We start from the raw sequence: 18,361 nt of genomic DNA, 5'->3' as shown, positions 1-18,361 counted from the left end.
TAGTGCCCATACTGGAGGAGGGACCTCCCAGGAGAGGGGCAAGAGAAATTATTTTATGACTGATTTGCGTTTCTCTCTTCCTAGATCCAGCACTGGGGGAATGTAGAGTGGGCCCATGACTATGATGTGCATGAGCTGCGTGCCCGCACAGCTGCTGCCACCCTTTTTGTTCACCTGTGCTCAGAGAGTTCCACTGTCAAGCACAAGCTGATGCAGGACTAACGCTCAAGGGTGAAGAAGGGGCTCATGTCAGTATGCTTGGGACTGAACAACCAATGGAGCTGGGCAGCTGGTGGTACTGAAATGCTGCTGCCTCAAGGGCTAGAGAAGAGCTGCAGCTTAGCCTTGATTCTCCATGTGGGCTTGCTGTTATCTGTGTCTGTTTCCCCAGTGGCCTTAAGGAGATGAGGGTGTTCTGATAATAGTGGCCTTCTGCATGGACCTTTCCATAACCTCCTATGTGAATGAATTTTCATGAACTCCTGGAGCCTGTCTGATTTGGGGAAATGCAGTATTGAGCTCATCAGGAACCAAAATGGCTCCCCTTTCCCCCCATGCCTAACTGGGGATAGCCTGTATCAACATCTTTACTATCATTCAGAATTAAAGCAGAGGTGCGGCCGAGCCTGGGTTCTTCAAGGACTTGAGGGTGAATGTTGATTCGCAGTTGGTCGAGGGTGCCCTCTCAGTTCTAAGGTGGGATCTACCATGACAAAAGTACCTGCCGAACTGGCACCTATACCTCCCCTCCCTCCTGTGAGCCCCTAACTTCTGCAAATAGGTCCTATCCTAGCTCTACTACAGGCCTCTCAAGATAGCTAAAACATTTATGCAGCAGAGCAAAAGTCACTCTGCCCCCCTCCAATCCTCCCTCCAAATTTGATTCAATGCTGCTGTTTGCCACTGTGCACAACTTGTTAATATATATATATTTAAATAAAGGCTTCACAACTGATGGATTTCAGTGTCAGAGTGTGGCTTTGCACCCACGGCGCACAGCAGTTTGTAATAATGTTGCCTTTTTCATGATGTGAATGTGGGTGGATAGTGGGGGGGGGGGAGTCCCCATGGGCACAATTGATTTGTAATGACAGTACCCGCTTCATCCAATAGCTGGAGTTCCTCTCTTAAATTTCTGTGGAGGCTGTGCTTTTTAAATTGTACTCATGTTGACATTAAACACTTCAGGGGCTGATTTCCCCTGCCCCTTCATCTGACGAATACTTCTTTGAGAGGGAAGTATTTGGGGGGCAGGGGCTCTTTTCAGTGAAGTGAGACCTCCAGGTGGGTTCACTTTTCAATGAATGTGTGTATGAAAATAGGAAAGCAGCAGTTGCTGCATCATCGAAATCAGCTACTGTTCCAGAACATCCATGGTTTCCAGCTCGTTGTGGAGGTAGTCGATGAATTGGTTGATCTCCTTCACACGGTCACGATTTCTGGTTATTTCATTTTTGTGAACCTGTGGAGAAAGAAATCCAGCTTGGTGGCCCTGAGGTGACTGCATCCGTGGCCCATTAGAGGATGCCCCGGGGAACCCCCAAGGCCAGTGAGCCCTTTGTTGCTCTTTCCAGAGCCGCAGTTCCTCTATGTTAGGGGCCAACGCCACTGAGCCTTTCAAAGGAACCAGGCGGATGTTCTCTTGGTCAGTATCCTTCAGAGAGGACCCTTGCACAGAAAGCTGGTGGCGCTTTACTTACCTTCTGTATCAGTGTGGAAGCCCAGCTGTTGGCTTTGGTGATGATCTCATCTTCCCGGTTGTCGATCTTCAAAAGGTGGATATCGTGTGAGGCGTTAACAGCATTGACAATGGTGTCCTTGTCCACAAAGAGCTAGGAAGGGGAGCCAAACGAGGAAGTACTGATTTTAGTCTGAGAAAAAACAAATGCCACTCTTTCCAAGGATTCACACTAAGAGAGCTTTGGGCTGGGTGAGGAGGAAGAGGGGGAAGATCTCACCATCCGAACATCATCTGGTATCTCTTCATCAAACTCGCTTTTTACGATTTTCTCCAGTGTGTTGATGGAAATTTCAAGAAGTTTCTCATGGTGGTGGTTCTCAAGATCTCGGCACTGAGCCATTGTATGGGAAGAGGTTAAGAAACAAACAAATCCAGAAAGCTCAGGCAAGAGGCCTGCCTGTGGAATCTTGGCTTTTATGCTCTCTGTCCTGGCCCACAACCAGTTTTAAAGAGAGGCCATGTTCGGGTGAATGGCCTGCAAGATAGGTTTCATCCATTGATTCATTTGGGCAGAAATCAAGACAGAAGCAAAGGAAGCCTTGCAAGAACCTCGATACTCTGCATTTTAGTGTAGTGGTTAAGAGCAGCAGGACTCTAATCTGGAGAGCCAGGTTTGATTCCCCACTCCTCCACTTGAAACCAGCTGGGTGACCTTGGGTCAGTCACAGCTCTTCCAGATCTCTCTCCGCCCCACCCACCTCACAGGGTGATTGTTGTGGGGATAATAATAACATACTTTGTAAATCGCTCTGAGTGGGTGTTAAGTTGTCCTGAAGGGCGGTATATAAATCAAATATTCTTTTGGCTAAAGCTGCTGAAACACTTCCCAGCCCTTTTTCATATTAAAACAATTATACCCTTTGGCAGGGAAGGACCACAGGTACGGCTCTCCTGGCCAACAGCCAGCACAAAGCAATGGGGAGGATGACGTTGGCAGCTGGGAGAAGGCCTTGGAAGGAGTGGGGTGGGAGAGTGCATCCCCAGACAAGCCAGTGGGAAGAGTCTGGCCAGGAACCCACTCTGAGGGGCAAGGCTGGTTGGTGGTAGGCAGCAGCAATTGGGAGGAGGGCGTGCCTTTAGAGCTAAGAAGAGTCTGGAGGTCCAAGGAGGATGGGAGCTAGGCCGGTGTGCGAGGACAAGTCTGGACGCTGGGGGGAGCATTAAAGGTGCGCAGCCTGGGGAGAGGTGTGGAGAGTCTACCAGGAGGGAAGAGTGAGGAGAGCTATTCCCTCACAGCAGAGGCAGGAAGCACAGGAATGCATGACTGGTAAGCCAGAACTGAATAAAATAGGGGTTGAACTGTTCTCTATGCATCAGTGGAATTCTTGGCAGCAAAAAGGGGGCATGGAGTCATGCCCACCCACCCCACCTCTAGTTTGCTGTGCACTCCTACCCTGCAGATGGCCCGAGACCACACACACACGCTGTGCTTTTCTCTGCATTTGTTACCACCTGCGGTCTCCAAATGGAATTTGCCAATAGAACAGGAAAGCTACCAGTAATAACACAGATATAGGAGCAGGCATAAGCCATTATGAATCATATAAGTGACCACTCTCTCCATAAAACTCAGCCAAATATGAGCCCATGTTTATCTTCTTCCAAGAAACATCCCTAAATTAGTTGCAAGTCCTTTGAAAGAAGAAGTGGAGATCTAGTAACTTGCAAACCAGGTGGTCTTGTTTCTGTTTTTTAAAAGAATCATCCCTATTCTGAACCACCATGAATGGAGAGGAGAGCCTTGGAAGTCTCAATGGTTTGAGTAATTCAGATCCTAAGCAGGCATCTCCCTGCCTTCTCTTTGGCAATAAGCCATTGAAAGGATATAGCCCTTGTTCATTTTCTATGAAAATGGAGACGAGGTCAGAAATGTTCCGTTCAAAATCTTTTATGACTTCCTGAATGGGAAAGAAAAGAACAAAAAGGGCATAGGTCTACCAAATCCACACTTACCAATCTGATCTTTGGTGCCCAAAGGAATTTTATTCTTGTCATATTTACTGACTGTTAATTGTTGCTCAGACACAAGATACTGGGCTGCAGAAGGGGCAGCTTTGTGGTCTTGGCTAACAATGTTCTCCAGCTCACGGCCTCAGTACTTTTTTCAGGAAGTCCAGGAACTGACTCTGAGATCTTGGTGGCTTTCAAACTGAACCCCAGGATTTCCCTCAGTAAGATCAACAGTGGCAAAAAAATTATAGGAAAGGCAGCTTCTCTGGTGCTACTGATCTTTCCCTATGATGCACAATGGTGAAGGAGCAGTAGTAGGGTCCTGCTTGAGCCTTGGAAACATCCCTCACCAAGATAGTTTCAGGAGGGTAGCCATATTGGTCTGCAGTAGAACGGCAAGATTTAAGTCCAACAGCTCCTTAAAGACCAACAAGATTAAAGACCAGGGTAAAAGCTTTTGAGAGTGAACGCTCTCAAAAGTATCTGCCAAAGGGAGCTTTGACTCTCAAAAGATTATATTCTGGAAATCTTGTTGTTCTTTAAAGTGCTACTGGACTTGAATCTTACTCCCCACAAAGTATATCCCCAGGAAGATTCCCAAAGTGGCCTTATTGGAGAGACTCAGCCTCACCTCTAACTGGTCAACCAGCTGCATCTCCAGAGTCATCAGCGTTTCAGAGAGTTTTGTGATGTCATCATTGTACTCTCCAAGTTTGGACTCCACAAGTTCAGTCTCACTGATGGTCTGAATTGCCTCCAGGGCCTGTGGGCATGGTGAGATTATGAGGGTTACTTGCTATCATTTCACAGCAGAATGAAAATTTCCCTCGTCGGTTGTACACAATGCAGGATTTTAAAGCAGCAACGGTAGGACAGAGTCACTCAGTGATGCAACTCTGCATGTCCCCTATTGTCTTGCTTAAACCAGGCAACTATGCACAAAAATCTGTGATCTGTGCAACTTTAGTATGCCGGTGCAATACGCACCCAAGGTATGGCTCTCTGGTGTGCTAACACAGCACATGCCGTGCCCAAGGACTGAGTCTAAGCAAGATGTTGGGCACGTGCGGTACTATACCGGCAAGTGCCTGACATGTTTAAAAACAGGCCTAAGAAACAGCCCCATCATGGCCATGTTTAACATTTTAGTATGCATGTGCCAAGGTTACAGCAAAGGTGGTAAACGCTGTGTAAGAGAAAGTTCTGTATCCAGAACTGTAAATTCCTAATACAGCTGGGGGGAGGGGCCACATTTCAGTGCCAGACTACACGCTTAGCACACAGAAGATCAATTCCAAGCATCTCCAATTAAAAGATCTCAGGGAGCCAGCACCGGGCAAGAACTTTCTGTGCCCAAGATCCCAGAGACCCACTACCGGTTATAGCAGGGACTGTTGGGTAAGAAGGGCCCATGGTCTGACAATGCTGCAGCTTTGGGTATTCCATAACGCCAAAAGGAAACATTCTACCATGTACCCTGAGGTGCTTCTCTTCAAAGTCAGCCATGATTTTGCTGCCCTGCTCACGGTTGTCTTCTAGGGCTTCATTGAGGCACTCATAGAAAAGCACCACCTCGGCCTCGCGTTTCTCGTACTGCTTCAGTCCATACTCAAACAGATTCTCGCAAATGGCAACAAATTTACTCTTGTAAGTGATGCAAGAGTCAAGGAAACATCTATGCTTACAGGCTGAGGACCAAGGCATGCATTACAGATGTCCTGATAGAACCCTCAAGAGCCCTGAATCTGCTGGGAATTGATGGAGTTGGTGGAAGGAACCTGGCTACTCTCTGCAAGGAGGGTGATACATTACCAGGCCTTTCTGGCAATGAGTCTGCATCCTCCAGGTGTCTGCTGGAGAAGGCACAAGCCAAAGCCATGCAATGGTACCCCAGGTGCCATTTCCAAGCTTTAGGCTTCCCTTATATATATGTGTACTGATAGACTCCCACAGCATCCTCAGGTCTTCCAGCACTTTGCTTTGAGCAGCTTTCAGCCAAAATATGTTCCCTGTGTTCTTCTCCTGACCATCATTCTCTGCTGCTTACACTGATTTCTCTTGGGTCCTTTCCCCTGGACTTTGCTAGCCCCCATAAGCTCTCAACTAGGACAGAATTGGTCATGTGGGTCGGTGTAGGAAACAACATGAACTTTGTGTGCACGCTGTCACTTTTGAGAATGTCATACATGTACTTAGTCACATATTAGGAAGCCACAGTTAATCTCTCAACATGAGTCTGCTATGTGACAGTGCACATATGTATGCTGTTCCGACCCAGCCCCTCAAATGACAGCCTCCTGAGAATAGACAAAAAACTAAACATTGTCTTTTCCCAAGGGAAATGGAGCTGAGATGCAGCTCCAATGCTACTTTCCCATCCTGTTTCATCTGGGCTTCAGCACATGCAAGAGACCCAATGGGAAAAGGGACCAGCAGTAAGAGGTGATAAAAGAAGGTTTTAGGTAGCTGCTCAGAATCAGTACCTAGGAGAGCTCCCCCTGCACAGCAGGTATTGATTCAACAAAGTGCAAAGCTAAGCTCTGGCAAGAGAGACCAGGGATCTGGGATAGCTCCACTGGCTAAGAGAAGGTGAACGTTGCAGAGTCCAGCTGCACCCTAGCAAGGCCCAATGACTGACAGAACTCCACCTCTTAAGTGAAGCTTCAAAACATTTCAAGGATAGCATTTTGATTTGAAGTTGTATTGTATGATGTTTGAAGTACCCCCAACTGCCCCCTCTATTTCTTGATCAAGGGCCCTAAGGAAAGTAGACAATCTTGGGTGGTTGGTGGCCCAATCTGATTACTCCACCAAAAGCTCTGAAATGCCAGTTACAGGTTTAGATAGCTCCTTGCCCTAACTTCAAGAAGTCAAAGAGGAGTTTCCCATCAGACTAGTTTGGGTAGAATCAGGGTCTCTGAAACCTCCTGCCTTCAGAGGGGTCATCACGAGAGAGTCTTGATCCTAGTAACTATATCCTCTCTCCAGTTCAAGTGGGCTCTCATACCTAACAGGAAAGGGGCCACGAAGGGATTTGGGCAGGTGGGCTACAAACATCATCCTGTTCTCAAACTTGTCACCAGTTCTGTTCCACATCAGGAAGGATATGTGTCCAGCATTTCTGGTACTCCAGGGAGGTACTTCAGTTTGGAAGCCTCGGGGTCTTCTGTGTACATGCTGTCGAACAGGTAGGAGCCATTGAGATATTCTACGTAAGCTGCCTTGGAGGAGGAAAGATACAGCCAAACGGGAAATGCCAAAAAGAAAACAAACAAAAATTTAGATGGCTCTGAAGGATATTTAGAGGAGCGGTCTCCGGGCGGGTTACAACAGTATAATAATAATATAAAAATAGAACATTTGGATTCATTAAAATACATTAAAATCAGAATTATCGATATATCCAATCAAACTCCAGCTGGCAGCCACCTCAACTCTTCCCAACATAGCATAAACAAGGGGGAGTGGGGGTACAACTGGTGTTATCACTGTGACTTCTCATGTGAAGGGGCAGATGGTCATGTAGCCCCCACCACCACCACCACAACAAGAGAATGATTGGGAGGCATTCTCAAAGAAACCTTAGGCTTGCCTCAACCAAATGCCTGGTGGAACATCTCTGTCTTACAGGCCCTCTGAAAAGATATAAGGTCTTAGCAGGCCCAGGTATCCTCCAACAGAGAGTTCCACCAGGTTGGGGCCAGGACTGAAAAGGCCCTGGCCTTAGTCAAGGCCAGCCGAGCCTCCCTGGGGCCAGGGACCACCAGTAGATGTTTTCCTGCTGATCTAAGAGTTCTCCAGGGTACATACAGGGAGAGAGGATCCCTCAGGCATGCTGGTCCCAGTCCGTTTAGGGCTTTAAAGATTAAAACCAAAACCTTGAACTTGATCTGGAACTCCACAGGGAGCCACTGCAGCTGCTGCAAGATCAGAGTAATACGTGCCCTGTATGGTATACCCATCAGGACACGTGCAGCAGCATTCTAGACCCGCTGTAATTTCCAGGTCAGACCCAAGGGAAGCCCTGTGTAGAGCAATTTACAGTAATCTAGTCTGGAGATGATGATTGCATGGATCACAGTAGCTAGGTCGTGGGTTAACAGATAGGGCGCAAGCTGCCTGGCCTGCCAAAGATAAAAGAATGCAGACTGGGCAACTGCCGCAACCTGGCCCTCCATCAATTGGGAAGAGTCCAGCGTCACTCCAAGATTCCTGACCAATGGAACAGGCACAAGTGGTGCCCCATCAAAGGTCAGGAGCCAGATTTCCAAGTCCAATGGCCCATGCCCAAGTACAGGACCTTCGTCTTCACCAGATTCAGCCTCAGCTGGCTTTTCTCAACCCATCCAGACATGGCCTCTAAAGTTCTCACCAGGACATCTGGGGAAGAGTCAAGCCGGCCATCCATCAACAGATACAACTGAGTGTCATCCGCATATTGGCGAGGCAGTCGGTCAACAGGTCATAGTTGACCAGTGGTTATTTGGTGGCATTAGACACTTCATACCCCTTGAGACATTAATTGGTCTGCTACTAACATCTGAGACACATCCTTTGCACTTTAGGGTTCTTGAAGTGCAAACCTAAATACAGTTGCTCCCTTCTTAAACCCAATATTTCAACAGTGTAACTCTACTTAGGATTTCACTCTAGGGGTACCGCAGGGCATTTGGGTTTTTCCATCATGTTTTTTCTTTTTCTAAGTTCTGCAGAAGGTTCAGCCAAATTGTTAGATAATGATACCTCTCTCTCTCTCTCTCTCTCTCTCTCACACACACACACACACACACACCCCTTACATAATTACTCATTCAGCTGTTCTCCAACAGAATGCCAGATTGTCAAGTTAGGTCTGTACGATGTGTGGCTCTCTGAGTGGAATGCAGCCCATCAGCTGGATTTTGTGAACTGCAGGATATAACAACTCCTTGGTGGGCTACAAGACATGGTTGGGAGCTTGCCTTCCTCACAATGGATCTATACCTGGGCAAGTCTGCATTATGCATGTTAAGTTCAGGAGTACAATTTTGCTCCTGATGCACAAATCCGGGGGGGGGGGGGAAGAGTGAACCGCCGGAGGAATGGTGTGGACAGGTGCTGTCATGTCACTGATTGTCTTATGGTGCCATTCTAAGTAGGATTACAACACTGACTTAAACAGGTTTAATTTTGTTTTGGATGGTGCTGTTGATTTGTCAAACCACAGAGATCCTGCTTGATTCACTCTGACACTTCCTCTACATTTTTAGGCTGCATTGTTTGGTGCAAAGAATTACATTCCCCAGCTTTAGATATATATCTAAATCTAAAAATAGATAGGGACGTAGATAGAAAAAAAGAAAACACTTCTCTCTCTCTCTGTGAATATGTATGTGTGTGTGTGTGTGTGTGTGTGTGTATGTATATATGTGTGTGTGTGTGTATATGTATATGTAGATAGATATAGATAGATATAAAATGCCTTCTGTAGAGTGAGATATATGTGCCCCTGCTGAGGTTATTTCCTGCGCCATCCTTATCCCAATTACTCTTCAGTTGCATTAAATCTTTGCCAGCATGGAAAAGAATCCACTATTTGTTGGATTCTGTGCCTGCCTTGGTGATAGGTGGACAGCCAAAGTGGAGGGGACATACCTTGTGATACTCCAGCTCCTTCTGCTTGGCCGCCTCAGCTTCCTGTTTGGCCAAGGCCACCGTTTCTCCATGCTTCATCTCTTCAATGGCATATTGGTATTTTATGAAGGCAACCTCCCTCTAGGCAATGAGAGAGACACATACAGCTTACTACACCAATAAATTACAATTTGCAAAGCAGGTCTACTCAGGGAGATGGAGGCCCAGTTTGCTGCAGCAGCTGTTCCAGAACACTGGCAGTGTATGAGGCAAGTCTCCTCTACAAACCTGAATTGTCTTAATGGGGAAGTAGGGGCTACCAACAGGTTTACTGCTTCTGAAGGTGGTGCTTCCCTCTAGTCACCATGGCTTGCTGCACTATTCTCCATGATCTTAGACAAGAACATTCAAAGAGCCCTGGAAGATCAGACCAGTAGTCTATCTAGTCCACCATCCTGTCTTATACAGCAATCAATTAGTTACTCTGGAGAATCAACCAATGGTGTAGAGGCTGAGGCCTTACCCAGTGTTGCCTCCTAGTACTGGTATTTAGAGGTCTGTGCTTCAGCCAGCTACAGTTCCCAAGATCCTTTGGAGGAAAGCCTTGACAACCAATGTAATAAAAAACTAAGATGTGATTAAAAAAACTAAGAAGTTTACAGTCTAGGACCAGGTTTTGAAAACTCCACTTTCTGAATCCAATTACCATCTGTACAGTCCAGACAGTCCAGACAGATGTAACAATATACAGACTCTTAAGAAGAACAATAAGGAAAACTGATGGACATAACAGCAATAGCAGTGGGCACGTAGACAGAACCTTTTGTGCCATCCAAAGAATCACCACATTCCCGATTGACACCAAAGACCTGTGAAGTAGGTTCTCTACCCTGATGGGATAGAAGAACAGGAGAAAGACAGAGAGAGCGGCCTCCTTGGGTCAACCAGTGAATCTATAAGGGTGGAGGGTGGAGGGAGAGGCTGTGGCTCAGTGGCAGAGCATCTGCTTGGCACGCAGAAGGTCCCAGGTTTAACCTCCAGCTTCTGCAGTTAAAAAAAAGACGAGGCAGTAAAGTGATGTGAACAACTCTGCCTGAGACCCATTGCCAGTCTGAGTAGACAATAGTGACCCTGATGGACCAGTGGTCTGATTCAGTATAAGGCAGCTTCATGAGCTTAATGTGCGATGTAGTTTGAACCATTGACTTTGAACCATTAGCCACTGCACTGGCCTCAACTGTTCAAGGATGCTTAACTTCAAGAGGGAGAGGCTTGGGATTAGGTTTGAATGGGTAGCTAATACACCCTTATAACAGTACCACGTCTCTTGTGACAGAGCACCTGCTTTGCATGCAGAACGGTCCCAGGTTCAGCTCCTGCCACTCCTGCACAAAGGACCAGCAGCTGTTGAGCGTGGTAGAGAATACTAGATAAACCATATAAGGCACCTTTGTATATTCATGGGTATTTTAGGCCTTCTATTTACATTAATTTTTATTCCTATGGGTATATCTAAACATGCATAACTGCTTTACACACACACACACAGAGCCGTTATTGATCATCTGAACTGTTAGTGAGGATGACAGTTCAGATGAAGTGGACCCTGGTTCACAAAAGCTTGTTGATATTATAAAACTGTCAACCTTTGAATTTCCCAGACGGCTCAGCCACAAGCATCTTTTTCCTTTTGATGATAAGGAAATGCTTTGTCATTGGTTTAGGCATGTTTCTAGACCTCACGAACACAGAACACAGGGAAAAATCAAAAACAGGCACTGTCAGGTTACGATCGCACCTCAAGCTCTTACCGTGCTGTCTTCCAGCATCCTATAATCCAGATACACAAGGTCTGGGAGATATGCTGCAATGTACATGGTGTACATCTCATTTTCGCACACTGGGTTTCCAGCAAGGTTCAAGGTGCGTAAGTGTTTGAACTTTCTCAGGTACACCAGCTGCAACAAAAAGGCAAGACAGTGGCATCACCATTAGGAACAAATATTTATATGCTTACTTGGAAACTCATAAGAGATGCAAATCATGAAACAGGTGATTTTATTTCACTGAATTGGCTTCTGTTTGTTAAGTTACAAAAGCATGCTTTGACTGTCAAGATTTGCAAGCATTGATTTGTGCATAACTATTCTGCTGTGGCAACCCTCAATGGGGTGTGGTCAGAATTCTGAAGTTTGAATCGGTCTGGACCCAAACCCCATGGCCTAAAAAACAGCTTCCTAAGGCTTTCTCCTTCTTTCTTGGATTTAAAAGCTTTACTTCATGTGTGAGAAAGCTGGTAGAAGTCTGCAGCATCTCCCCTTGACACAAACCAGAAGGGGGGTCGTAGAAGAATACTAAATTGAGTAAAGGTATTTGGCTTTAACAACAAGAGACAGTGAGGGTCCCCAGCCAAGACAAATGGCCAAAGACCCCTCTGGCATCTACAAGTAAATTAGAACAGGACATTTCATTAGGCTTTAGAATTAATGCTTACAGCCAGTGACAATGCACATTCCTAAGCTATAGCTTACACATATATATTTTAAGTAAACTATATATCATGTAAGAAGAAAATGTTCTGAAAACAATTCTATGTCAAAACAAGTGAAGATGTCAATGTCCATTTGAGAAAAGTAAAACAAAAGACCATGTGTCCAGGACGTCAGAGGCCCAGAGACTGAGCCTATAAAGGTAACTGCCCCAGGAATGCCTGGTGCTGCTCCTTGGGAAGACACAAGCCTCTTGTGTCTGCCAACAAGTGCCCACCGTGCTCTCCCTTGGGAACCCATAAGGACCTCCATTGGTTCAAAGGGTTCCAATAGGTAAGCCAGGGAGTTTCCTGTGGGATTGGGATTTTTGCTGTAACATGTCTGTGTTTGCTTGCTTTTAGGTATAAGGACTTATATAGGTTAAGGATTTTATTGATTAGGATTGCATAAGGATTTTGCCATAGAACTATTAAGGCTTTATATTATTAAGGTTAAGTATTCTCTTCAGGTCTTTATAAGGGTTATAAGTTACAACAGTACTAGTTGCATGTTTGTATGTCTGTGGTTTTACCGGTCTTGCTAGCCATTTGCAGCCTCCAAGGACAGACAGGCCTAGTGGCGCCTTGTCTTGCCATAAATTGTAACATTCTTCCCTTTTCAAAAATAAACCTTGGTACTGGTTAAGATCTTCTCTGTACAGAGGTGTTCGTCTACGTCACTAGATCAAACCAGCAATAGGGAAAGCGAGTCTGGGTTAAGGGTTGCACACACACCCCACACAAGCCTCGGTAAGTGGCTCTCCAGAATAAACGGACCGAGGTGCTGCCAAAGGGGACCCCCACACAGAGAGGGAGAGAAGGGGTCCCACCCCCCAAATTCCAACGACATGGGGCAACCCCAGGAATCCTTTCCCAACAGCAAACTCCACTGAAGAGACCTGAGTAGGATTCTAAGTAGACTAAGTAATAGGACTTGTCTAGGACTGGTCTTTGTCTCACCTCTTTTCTAAACTGAAAAAGCCCTAGCCTCCTAGAGCATCTCATAGATGCTCTTGGATCCTACCTAGACCCACTGGATGTACCCCTGGACCTCTTTGAACTCTGAGCTTCTAGGCCTGTTCTTGAAGCTTCATGTTAATAGTATTGGTAGGAAAGAGACCATTCAGGCTGATTCCCCAGAGCTCTGGGAATATGAAGGGTTATGCTGCTATTACTAGTGCTGCTTGTTATTTGGGCCTTTCTGTTTTGAAACAGTGTTCCAAGGATATTATATTTATTTGAGGAGACAGCCGTATTTTAAATTACACAGACACGTTTTTATTATTCATATATTGTATGTTAAGTCAGCAGAGACTGTAGGAGGATTAGAATTGCCAGCCTCCAGGTGGTAGCTGGAGATCTCCCAGAATTACGATTGATCTCCAGCCGACAGATATCAGTTCCACTAGAGAAGGGGGCTCCTTTGGAGAGTGGACTCTATGGCATTATATCCTGCTGAGTCACTCCCCTCCCTAAACTCCACCCTCTCCAGCATCCACTCCCCACATATCCAGGAATTTCCCCACCTGGAGCTGGCAACCCTAAGGGTGGGGGCAATCTTTCTGACCTCTGAAATCTTTCCTCCACGATTCTATAATCACTGTTTTCTAGAAGAATCAGGAAATCTTCTTTTTGGCAAAAGTCATATATTTCTGCACACTTGGGGAGTGTCTCATCAAAGCAGAAATCACTTCCCCATCTGTGGATGGTGTGGCTTCGTTGCTATCATGATCGTCATCATCATAACAGTGTGCTTATAGTGGACAGATTAGTGCCAACTCAGAGTGGTGAACAAAGCTGGTGTTGTTATTATCCCCACTATACAGGTGGGGAACTGGGGCTGAGCAGAGTGGCTTACCCAAAGCCACCTGCAGAGTTCATGGGAGTAGAGGGAGTCAAAGCAGCAGAGTGCTGATTTGCATCCCAACCACTTAACCACTATGCTACAGCAGCATTCCCATGAAAGGTGTTATAAAGAGTTGCAGCTCAATCCCACGTCTGTCTACTTATGAGGAAGTCCCACCAAGCTCAGTCAGAGTGCACAGAAATGGAGTCCCAGGCTCCTTACGTTTTCTAGAGTTCCTATGTTGTTATTCCCGATCGAGAATATCTGAAGTTTTTGTAGCATGTCCAGATTTTCAATCTTGGTGATCCTGTTATTGAACAAACTGAGATCCTCCAAGTTCACCAGAGCGCCAAGACCTTCAATGACTTCAATGTTGTTGAAGGACAAATCTGGGGGACATAGGAAAAAAACAGTTTCCTTGTCAGATTTCACAGATTTCTGAAAGGTTCAAACCCTCTTGGGTAAATCTTTATTGCTAGGAGGTTTCATATTCACACTAGAAGTTTTTTTTAAAATGGATCTCTCTCAGTGGTCCTTATTGCTACTGTGAGAATGATTGTGGATCTAGGCATTACACCAGCATTACAAAAATATCACAGGCTCCTCTTATCTTGCTTTGGGCCACTGTCCACAGGGAGATGTTGGCAAGACTTGACAGAAAAGATCATGGCTAGGCTCCCAATGCAGCCAGGCTACAAGGTCTCTAGAAGTAAGGAATTTGCTGTTGCTTCACCCTGGTCTTAAGAAGACTGAGGGGTTTGATAGCCTTGCTGGGAGGAATGTCTCCAAACCCGATCCTTCTGGAACAAACTGCTCCAAGTTAAAGGAACCACATATCCCAGAAAACACACTCAAGCACAGCTGTGAGTGACAGGTTGGTTCTGGAAAAGGACTCTCTGGATTTTTATGATAAGAACGAGGGTACCTTCTTTGGAAGTTAAGGTGGCCTAAAAATTCTGGTGGGCTCCTCAACAGTGCTCTCTTGAGAGATTCCTGAATCAAATCCTCCCCCATTGTCCATGTTCCTGGAGACATCCACTGAGAATGGAGGGTCATTACTTCTCAGACCTCCTCAAACTGCGGAACAATACAGCAGAACTCCCTCAGCAAATTTCTTTCCAAAACAGGATGAGGACATGGGATAAGATTCCACCTGTCCCAGAGTCCTATCCATTTCTGGGACTTTGTCCTCAGGTACCCTTTTAGGTTCCTTCTGCCTGCCATTTACAAATCACTGTTTCACAGAATAGATTCTCTGTACCACAACAGAACATACATTTCTCTCTCTCTCTCATTCACACTCACACACACACACACACACACACACACACACACACACTCAGTATAAATTCTGATTTAGCCAACAGGGAATACAAAACCTAACTAATATAAAAAACAAAAGTTCTGAAAAAAATGTTATCCACGATGTCTCTTTTAAACGAAAGGCATCTGGATGAGGTCATTCTGTTTTTCTAACACAGCAGAGGGAACAAAACAGTTCTCTCATGAAGCACAATCCAGTCATGAATGCAATCATACAGACACAGCAAGCTGGACTATGCCCGGATATTCTTTGGAGAATGCCAAGCTCCCATCTCGTTCTGTTGTCATTTGATGGACATGCACGTTTTGTGTTTAGAGGTCATGGTACTAATCTCAATCTTGGGTAAACTTTTAATACAAACACCTGGCTGAGAGGCAAACAGTGCTTATCAGTCTCTGGGCAGGTGAGTCAAGCCCCACATGTGATGGTACAATTCCACGCCCACAACACTTCCAAAAACTTGCCCATGCAATCACTAGACATGGTGGTCCATGTTGTTCAGGCTGCATGAACTAATTTCAACAAGGAAGTGCTTGCTGCAAAGGAATGTCATACAGTCCTTAAGCAAATGTCTTACCCAGCCAGACCAGATGAACCAGACTGTCCAGTGCCTCGATCTTCTCTATGATGTTGTTGTCAAGCTGCAGTTTTGTTAGATTGACAAACTGCCAGAGATTGTCGATCTTCAAGATATCTGAAACCAAAACCAGCCATTTTTTAAGGTGCACAAGTTTAACCATCATGGCAATTTATGAAATCTCCTTTGGGGCACTTTTTGCCTCCATACAAACCTTCTAGCATAAGCCAGCCCACAGCACTGAGCAGGGCTTATTTCGAGGGGGAACGCACATGAATGCAGTTCCAGCAGTTCCCCAAAGAGGTCACATGTCAGGTGGCCCTACCCACCTGACTCTTGGCCATTTTGGGCCCGTTTCGTCCTGGATTGGGGCCGAAATGGCCCGGGTCGGACCTCTAATGGGTGGTGGATCACTCTCCTGCTCAGCAGCGGCCCAATCCTGACCATTTTGGGCTCCTGCTCAGCCATTTACAGCCCTTTTGCCATTTTGGGCCCAATTTCGGCCCTGAATGGCCAGGATTGGGTCCAAAATAGCCAGGATAGGTGATGTCAGGGGGTGTGGCATATGCAAATCAGTTATGCCAATGACAGACTTCCGGTGATGGCAAGAGGCGTGGCATATGCTAATGAGTTATGCTGAGTTCCTCCAGCTCTCTTTCTACGAAATGACCCTTGGCACTGAGTAATAACTGCTGACCATTTTGATTTTGTCAAGCCCCATCACTATGAGACAGATATGCCAAGGAAATACAATTCCCCTTGAACAAGTTCTCTGAATGGATATATCTGGCGTTAGTGACAAATGTTTGGAGGTGCGGGGAGTAAACAAATATGCAGAAGATAGTTATACTAGGATAGTGTAACTATCCTAAGCAGAGTTACCCACTTATAAGCCCATTGGTTTCAGAGGACTTAGAAGAGAGTAACTGCTTAGGACCACAATGGAAGGCAAACTCTATATTTGGATCTTTACTTCTAAAATCGAGCTGCAGTTCCTTGACGTCTTTGAAATTTATCCCTTCCCTTTTGGCCAGCTGGCCTGCTTCTTCCTTAGGTCCTTGCTCCTCCACTGCTTTTTGGAGCATCTCTTCATCAATGACGTTGGGTTCTATGCTGTCGTACAACCGACTGGTCATCTTTAAGCAGGAAAAATGCTCTCACGGGTTAGCAATCAAAAGGATTCTCTCGGGTTGTTGCATGCACTGAAATTGAATCATAGCCGATAGCCAATTATAATTTCATTCATATGAAGAGGGCTTGTAAGCAATGTAATTATACTCAAGCATAAAGACTATGCAAATTCCCCACACACAGAACCAGCACTCACCTATTCATCTACCCATATCCTAGACCACTCCTCATCTCGCTCATACTTAATTCCATCTCTCTCATGTACAATGATGGCCGTTATTTATTTATGTAATAACCTTTTGTACTGCTTGGGCACCTCTTATATCCCAGTCCTACTGGAAGAAGATGTGCTTATAAATGTTTAAATAAATAAAATAATCCTCAATAATTAAAATTCAAGTTCCACCATAAAAACCTCAAGTTCCATCATCAAAAGCTTGGTAATAAAAGTCTTCACCTGCCTGCTCAATTTTTTATGGTTTTGGGGAAAGTGTGGTTTATTATGATATATGTACTTACTTACACCCCCGCCTTTCTCCTTCATTGGGACCCAAAGCAGCATACGTCATTCTCCTCTCCTCTATTTTACCCTCACAACACACACGTGAGATAGGTATAGTGGTTACAGCATCAGACAACAAGACCCAGGTTCAAATCTGCCCCCCTCCCACTCTGCCATGGAAGCTCGCTGGGTGAGTTTGGGCCAGTTGCTCTTTCTCAGCCTAACTCACCTCACAGGACTGTTGTGAGGATAGAATGAGGGTAGAGCCACATACACCATCCTCAGCTAGTATGTTTTCACCCTGCCCTTGAAGGAAGGACAGGATAAAAACGTATTAAATGAATAAACAGATGTTCAGAAAAAAAGTGGGCATAGAAATATTTTAAATGATAAATAACAATTAAGTTAGACAAATACATAGAAGGGACATGGCTATCAGCTGAATGATGCCTCCCTATTCAGAGGTGGTTTACACTGATTGCCAGAGCTCTTTGCTTGGAAACAGGAGGCAGAGGCTGGATCCAAAACCAAGCTTCAACCTGCATTAATCAGTGTGCAGGACTGCCAACTCCAGCTTGGGAAATTCCTAGAGATTTGGCAGTGTTGCCTAGGGTGGGCACCCCAGTCTGGGGAGGAGGGAGCTCAGTGAGGATGTGATGTCACTCTAGGACTTCATTGTCTTCTGGTCTATTGTAAACCATAGACTCCATTCATCAAAGACTGCCAGTTTCCTCCTGGGGGACCTGCTCTCTGCAGATGAGTTGTAGTTCCGAGAGAACTTCTAGGCACCAGCTGGAGGTTGGCAACCCTATGACACAGCAACGGTTAGTTTTCTGCCTTTCATGCTAATATGTTAAACACGAGAGAACAGTGCCAGGATAAATTAAAATAAGGTGGATACTCTGTGTTCCCGCTCCGTCTTGTCCCAGCCTTGCCAGTATGCTACACCCAAACCCCACTCAGGCAGCTGACCCCAGTGAAATCCAGTCCAGCACCTGAATGCTTTGTTGACGAAGTCTGTCACTGGGCTGGATCGGATCAGGTCAAGGACCAACGCCAGCGAATGCCAAGTCAGTGCAGACACAACCGCAAGACCACCCGTTTTCCCCCCTCTCAAAAGAGCAAAAAAACCTGTGAAGGCCTCGTTGCC

The 18,361-nt window shown here is 45.7% G+C and overlaps 2 protein-coding genes across 2 annotated transcripts in view; one reads left to right on the top strand and one right to left on the bottom strand.

Moving 5' to 3' along the window:
* The window catches only part of ATPAF2 (ATP synthase mitochondrial F1 complex assembly factor 2), a 15,077-nt gene extending 13,988 nt beyond the window's left edge, over positions 1-1,089 (top strand). Inside the window, exon 8 of the mRNA XM_054995515.1 lies at positions 85-1,089. Coding sequence (XP_054851490.1) covers positions 85-222 — 138 coding nt within the window. The 3' untranslated portion in view covers positions 223-1,089. The remainder of the gene's footprint in view (positions 1-84) is intronic.
* DRC3 (dynein regulatory complex subunit 3) lies at positions 1,077-18,361 on the bottom strand. Its single transcript, XM_054995516.1, has 13 exons — positions 18,207-18,361; positions 16,552-16,780; positions 15,579-15,695; positions 13,900-14,066; positions 11,116-11,262; positions 9,326-9,445; positions 6,800-6,912; positions 5,168-5,342; positions 4,323-4,454; positions 3,569-3,639; positions 1,959-2,082; positions 1,701-1,832; positions 1,077-1,462 (listed from the first exon to the last, which is right to left on the bottom strand). The coding sequence occupies exons 2-13, from the start codon at positions 16,712-16,714 to the stop codon at positions 1,355-1,357; spliced, it is 1,569 nt and encodes a 522-aa protein (XP_054851491.1). The 5' UTR covers positions 16,715-16,780; positions 18,207-18,361; the 3' UTR covers positions 1,077-1,354.

Source organism: Eublepharis macularius, chromosome 12 (assembly GCF_028583425.1).
Source record: "Eublepharis macularius isolate TG4126 chromosome 12, MPM_Emac_v1.0, whole genome shotgun sequence".
Taxonomy (NCBI): Eukaryota; Metazoa; Chordata; class Lepidosauria; order Squamata; family Eublepharidae; genus Eublepharis; species Eublepharis macularius.
The sequence above is the reverse complement of the archived record's forward strand: the minus strand, read 5'-3'. Positions and strand labels throughout refer to the sequence as shown.

Coding starts and splice junctions, on each gene's coding strand:
- DRC3 (XM_054995516.1), bottom strand. CDS start 16,714: ATGACCAGTCGGTTGTACGACAGCATAGAACCCAACGTCATTGATGAA. Junction 15,696..16,551: donor ACTGCAGCTCGATTTTAGAA/GTAAAGATCCAA, acceptor TTTTGGTTTCAG/ATATCTTGAAGATCGACAAT. Junction 1,463..1,700: donor CTTCCACACTGATACAGAAG/GTAAGTAAAGCG, acceptor CTTTCTCCACAG/GTTCACAAAAATGAAATAAC.